Source organism: Electrophorus electricus, chromosome 18, assembly GCF_041902795.1.
Source record: "Electrophorus electricus isolate QZ-2024a chromosome 18, ASM4190279v1, whole genome shotgun sequence".
Taxonomy (NCBI): Eukaryota; Metazoa; Chordata; class Actinopteri; order Gymnotiformes; family Gymnotidae; genus Electrophorus; species Electrophorus electricus.
Window position 1 is genome coordinate 5,467,501 of NC_137514.1, and position 6,193 is coordinate 5,473,693.

Genomic DNA, 6,193 nt, shown 5'->3' on the forward strand with positions numbered 1-6,193 from the left:
GCAAGAAATGGGTCAGGAATGGTTTGAGGAACATCACAGAGAGTTTGGTAACTTTACCTCCAACTTTACCTTTGGTAACTTGGCCTCCAGATTCCCCAGATCTCAATCTGCAGTACATAAAGGACATCCTGCTAATGTCTTGGTGACATTTTCAGAGGTGTTGTGGAGTCCTTGTGTCAGCGTGGTGTTAATGATACAGCTGATTGGCGTAGTAGCGCGGGACGGGACAAAGCTGAATCGTGGAACAGCGTTCGCAGGAGTGGTTTTACTGCTAGTACTTTACGAGTCTGAATTGAGCTTCAAAGCTGACTAGAGCCGTCCCGCTGGACAAGTCCGGACCTTTTGTGTTTCAAACCGTGGCTCAGCCTGTACACCAGAACAATAGCCATATAAATACAAGAAGCCAAGGGACCTGCACACGCACGTCCCTACACACGTGTTGTTAACGACGGTCTCGTCTGGGTCGTTTGAAGCCGGTTGTGTGGATAGGCACACTTGCCCTGCCTTCACACACATGTGCATGCATGCACACGCGACTCTGACGTCTCCTTAGCTCCTGCGGGATTAGGGATCGCTGCATCTCTGGAGGCTTTCTGTAGTGACGGGTCCACAGTGCTCCTGCTCCAGCGGATTACGATGTCATGCGGTGCACACCATCCTAATCTCTGTTACGCCCACTCGCGCACACCCCCGATCTGATTCACGAGAGTACTAGCACGTGCCTCATCCTCATCCTCACTACTGCCCCCTACTTAGGCTTCCCTCCCCCGCGTTCACATCGTGGAGTATTGCTGACTCCACGTCGCGTACCGAGCGTTCCAGATCCGCGTTTGTCTTCCCGGTTTTCGACTTCCGCCTGTGCTTCAGACCTCGTCTCCTGCCTGACCCCCGGACACTATCCGGACTCTGCCCCGTGTTACTGACCTTGGAACAGCCTGACTACGAATGCCTGCCTGACCCCACTAATCAGTTTGATTTTAAAAAGGAAATAAAACCACGTGCATTTGGATCCTCTTCCTCCTGTGTGTCTCCAGCAGTCTCCAGCAGATTCTGGCATCTGCGTTTTACCTTTTCATTCAAATTTGTGTTCAAGAAATCAAAACAGAAAATAAACAAACAAAACAGAAAATCAAACAAAAAAAAGTGGGCCGGGCTTTGTATACGGTAGAATCATCCTGGACACAGGGTGGAAATGGGCACAAGGATAAACTGTCCTGTCAAAGGTGTGGATGTGTGCTTGCATGGTGGGAGACTAATTCTATGTCCTGGCTCTAAATCTTTCTCCTTCTTCTTTCTCCTACCCTCTGATTTGTTAAAAGGCCTTGATGGATGTGACTTTCCATTCTGTGCCTTGTGTCTCCCCGAAGGAAGAGAGTCTGTTGAAATACCCAAGGCCATTACCTTAGCACTTCTGTCTCCTTTCCTCATGTCTGGGTGTCTTTTGTCCTTTTAAGTCTGCTGTGCTTTGTTAGAACACTTAGAACACGTAATTGACTGTTTGGATAAAATGATCACCTTCTGAAAAGCCTTTTTCTTGCCTCTTTCCAGCTTTTTCACTCCGTCCTAGAGGGCTACGGATCAGTGGGCTCTGCCTGCCTATCACTGCTAAGCTCCAGAGGTCATGGACTTTTATTGTGGCGACCCGACCGAGGCTTCTCCCCCTCCTCCACTTCCTGTTTCTTGTTCCACATCAGCTTCACGGTGCTGCATCTTCTTCTGCTCTGGCTGGTAACATCAGTGTTGCTAAGGAACTATCGGCAGGCGAAGGCGGAGTTGTACCGGCCAGCCGTTGACATGCAGGACTATGAGATGGTGGAGCTGTTCCTACGACGCCTGAAAATGTGGATGGGCCTTAGTCGCACCAAGGAGGTGGGTACACAGCATGCTCCAACTTTAAGTTTCTTTTCTTTGGTCTCAGTCCAAATCCATGACTCTGAAGGTAAGATGAAAAAGGAGGAGATTGTGAATAACAAGCAGTTTTGTACGCAAAGAAAATGATAGTGTTAGCCAATATTATGATCTCCAATCAAAAACAGGTGCTAAATGATTGAAAGAGATATAATGACAATTAGATGGTGAACTAACTAGGTATTTGCACACTGGTGAATTCTTACCCCCGACAGCCCTGATCATTTATATTCATTTATGTTTACCAAAGCCAGATGCCCCAGAGGGCCAAAATTGGATTCAGACCAGCTACCATATTAGATACTAGTCAAAACCCATCAACTACCACTTCAGATATTTTTCATGAAATAGAGCATCTTCCAGTATACAACAGCGACGGAACCTAATCATTTTTCCCTCTACCCCGGTTTCTTCACACGCTGCAGTTCCGTCACAAAGTGCGCTTTGAGGGTATGGAGCTCCCTCCATCTAGATCTTCATCCACGAGCGACTGCAAGTCCCTCTGCCTCCCTCCCCTGGACACCCCCGAGGCCCCCCCAACCCCCGACAGCGTGGAATGTGGCTCAGAGGCTTCCTGGCAGCTCACTTCCAGCAGCCCATGCAGCCTGGCCGAGGCTCCGGGACTCAGTGTGGGCCCCATCTTAGCCTCGGGGGTGCCGGTAGGAGGACAGACTTGGAGAGAGCGTGCAGAGATGGAGGTCACCCTTCGAAGGGTTCTTCCAGCCTTCGATGCTTTGCTGTTACAGCTAGACCGGGTTACCCAGGCAACAGAGGAACTGTACCGCGCCGAGTGCCGGCTGGAAAAAGTCCAGAGGGAGAGCCGGGGGTGGAGCTACGAGAGACGCACCAGCCGCAGTCGGGACTCTGCGGGACAGAGGAAACATAGCAGGGGACACCGGGGCTCACGAAGACATTCTCACACAGAAACGAGCGCAAGTCCCCAAAAAGCTGAGAAAGGTCTCGGCACTGAAGACGGGGTTTATCGCAAGGGCCACAAAAGTTCTCACAAAACTGATGAGGACCTCCTCGAGGGAGATCCCAGTTCACATCAGACACATCCTCAACAGGACTTACTGATGAAGGTTTCAAGTCCCCAAAGGATTGACATGTGTAGTCGTAAAGCGCAAGTAAGCCCCGACAGGATGGAAGCACATACCAGTAAAACAACTGAAAAGAACCTTCACAAGATGGAAGAAAGTGCCCTCAAGGCAGAAGCAAGTGCAGGCACAGGGGAAGGAAATTCCCAAAAGACCCCCAGGGGTCCTTATATGGTGATCTCAAAGCCCAAGAAGGTTGATCCAAACATCCTCAAAGTTGCTGAGACTGTTGACGGTACCAGCAGACCTACAGCCCCTCCAACACCAACACCCAGCCCAACTACTTCCCCTCCTACTACTCCTGGTTCAACTACAACAAATCCAACCCCAATTCCTCGTGCTCTTGAGTGGGTTCCCCCTAGTAACAGCGAGGACCTCCCCTCCAGCCTTTTCCGGCATCCGGCGCACACTATCACCCTGCCCACACACAAGCGCAAGCACAAACCCCCGCCACTGAAAAACAAGGTCCACCCCAACCCAGACAGGCATATCTCAGGACACTCTAAATCTTGAGGACCCAAGGATTCCAATTGATGGAAAATTGGAAAGGAGGTCACATAAGAATGAAGTCTAATATTTTCAGGTAACGAGACAAAGAAGGTTTAGTGACTTATTAAGGATTAGTTGAGGGTTCATTGTTGTGTTATAAGAGTTTGGTGACAGCAGGTTTTGTTACCAACTCTTCAAGAGAAACTGAAAAAGAGGGTTAAACATGGGGAAATCAACAATCGTATCACAGCTGCCTTATCAATCTATCCCAGAGCAGAGCAATTTGTCACATGGTATCCAGTTAGCACGGCAATAAGGTGCTGGTCACGCTTTTGAGCTCACCCTCGTGAAACTTTGTCTCACGTCCCTCACCTTCCTTCACTTTGAATGACCTCAGTCCAGCCCCATGACCCTGGAGGTCAAATGGGCTGAAACCGACAAGGGCACAACTTGTGCTGTCATAGCAACAAAAAGAAACCACAGGAAGTAACATGATAAAACTATATTGCAAAACTATTTTCACAAGATGGTCGATATGTAGTGATATTTTGCAGCATTCAAGTTGTGTCAAGTTATGTATTATGTATTGTTTTATGATGTTCGATTAATATTTTTTGACTCATCACAGAAGGAAGCTATTGCGAAGTAATGGGCAAATATTGTGCCCATTGGTGCAGCCTATTTGGAAGCTGAAACGAAAATCACACACAATTGATCCCACAAATACATTGATAGACACAGATTAACATATCAACATTATGCACATAGATTTATGCTCGCAGGTACTTAAGCATAATGCATGCTTCTTATTGTACAGGTATCTAATTGACAGACATGCAAACGGTATGATAGCAAGCAACCATCTCCACACAGACACTTATGTAGAGGTTTTCAGGGTGCTCAAACATTGGCAAACCTCACTGTCCCCAAATGACCCCTAAACTCTTCCACTTCCAATCAAAATCCGAATAATCTTGAGCATTTGTCAAACCTAAAGGACCTCAAAGAAAAGCAGTTCAGAGCGAGAAATGTCAGGATTGAATGATGGTAAAGAAAAGTCAGGAGTGAATGATGGTGGGTCACAGAAGATTGTGTGCTTCCAGACAAGAAAGGTAAGAATGAGAAGGAGAGGAAGATGGAACCTAAGTAACTGAGGAAAGGAATTTTTTAAAGCATGAATAGCTGATCTGGAAATGTAGGTCCAACATTCTGCTTTCATGTAGTTCCTCTATATTCACATGACATGTTGTTACTTGCAGGAACACATATGTTATAATGCATTATTAAATGTAATAATTTTTGTTACTTTTTTAAATTGTTGCTTTTGAAATATTTTTATTTTTATTTAAAAAGGCACTTTGTATTGATGTACGTAAGTGATTGCTTAGAAGAGTAATTGTGTGAATCTTTTGAAAATGAAGTAAATAAGCTTGGTATAACATTAATAAGAGATAGCTTCAAGAACATTACTCGTCGTATAGATTGGCCAAGGCTTGCTATTCATTTAAGCATCAAGAGAGTTATTTGAACTAAAAGTTTCTTGTATACCTTGCACTTTATTTCAACGTCAGGCTTTTATGCTATGCCATATTTAATAACTCATCTGGAATGTTGATTGTCTCTAGCAAACCCCACCTCACTTGCCAGAATTCTGTTCACTTATCTTACATCAGGAAACAAAACGTATTAGCATTCATTTGTTGTTAGACCTCATTGTTACTCTGTCTCCTGTAAAGTACAAATATTTAGCCCTAAACACATTGTTTACCATGCTGATACTCAGGGACCCTTAAAAAAACGTCAAATCAGGATGACACTGTTTTTCTGTTGATTTCTTTGCTTGTTGTTTGTATTAGGACATTTGTGACAGTCCCATAGTGTCAATAATACTAATAGTGTTTAGACTGAAGTGCTTTAAACCAAAGAACCCATTTTGAGACCAGAAACAGGTGGTTACACTTCTCGTGAGGAGAGGCCTGCCATAGGAAGCCATGTTGTCTATATTTTCGGCTCATTCCAGTCACGTTTCTAAGTGTTCAGGCAGTGTGTGTACATAATCCGTGCGCTCTGATGTAAATATTGCAGTAAATATATACAGTACCGCTGCTTCCCTTGTTTGGCTTCAAGAAAACCTGCACTGACCACACTGGTATTTTTATCTTCACCCAAATGGACTTTACATAACACTTCAGTATTTTCAGCACAGCAACCTCACGTTTTGTTTTTGTTTTCCTTGTTTTGTTCTTGTTCTTTGCGGTTTTGTTTTGTCTTGCAAGACACACAAATATCAATAGTTATTATTGAGCAGTATTGAAGCGTGTTGGCTTTTATTGCGTAGGGCCTACTGCTAATGCTCTATTGACATTACCAATAGTAAAAACAAAACTGTACATCTTGGCTTTTGCTTGCGTCAAATAAAAGCTTTTGCATTGTACAAAATCCAGAAAAACACATCTGAAGTGCCAAAGTCAATGTCCATGCTAAATATATCTTTGCATCAAATGTTAAATGCATTTTGTTCAACGCATCAACTGTGTGTGTGTTTGTGTTACACTTATCTTGTATTCTCGGTCTGTAGCACGTCGCCTTAAATGCTTTTGCACTTGACAAAGTCAAATAAAGTGTCTGACCGCCAAGCTCGAGGGCTTCCGTGACTTCCTGATCTCACACCCACTTTATAAACCATGTGCTTGACCATT

The 6,193-nt window shown here is 44.9% G+C and overlaps 1 protein-coding gene across 3 annotated transcripts in view; it reads left to right on the plus strand.

The window, feature by feature from the left end:
- Positions 1–6,130, plus strand: part of pkd1a (polycystic kidney disease 1a) — a 99,897-nt gene extending 93,767 nt beyond the window's left edge. For all 3 annotated transcript variants that reach the window (XM_035534595.2, XM_081701165.1, XM_081701166.1), the window contains 2 exons: positions 1,549–1,869; positions 2,334–6,130. In XM_035534595.2, the coding sequence (XP_035390488.1) occupies positions 1,549–1,869; positions 2,334–3,518 (1,506 nt within the window). In that variant the 3' untranslated portion in view covers positions 3,519–6,130. The remainder of the gene's footprint in view (positions 1–1,548; positions 1,870–2,333) is intronic.
- Positions 6,131–6,193: the final 63 nt, after the last annotated feature.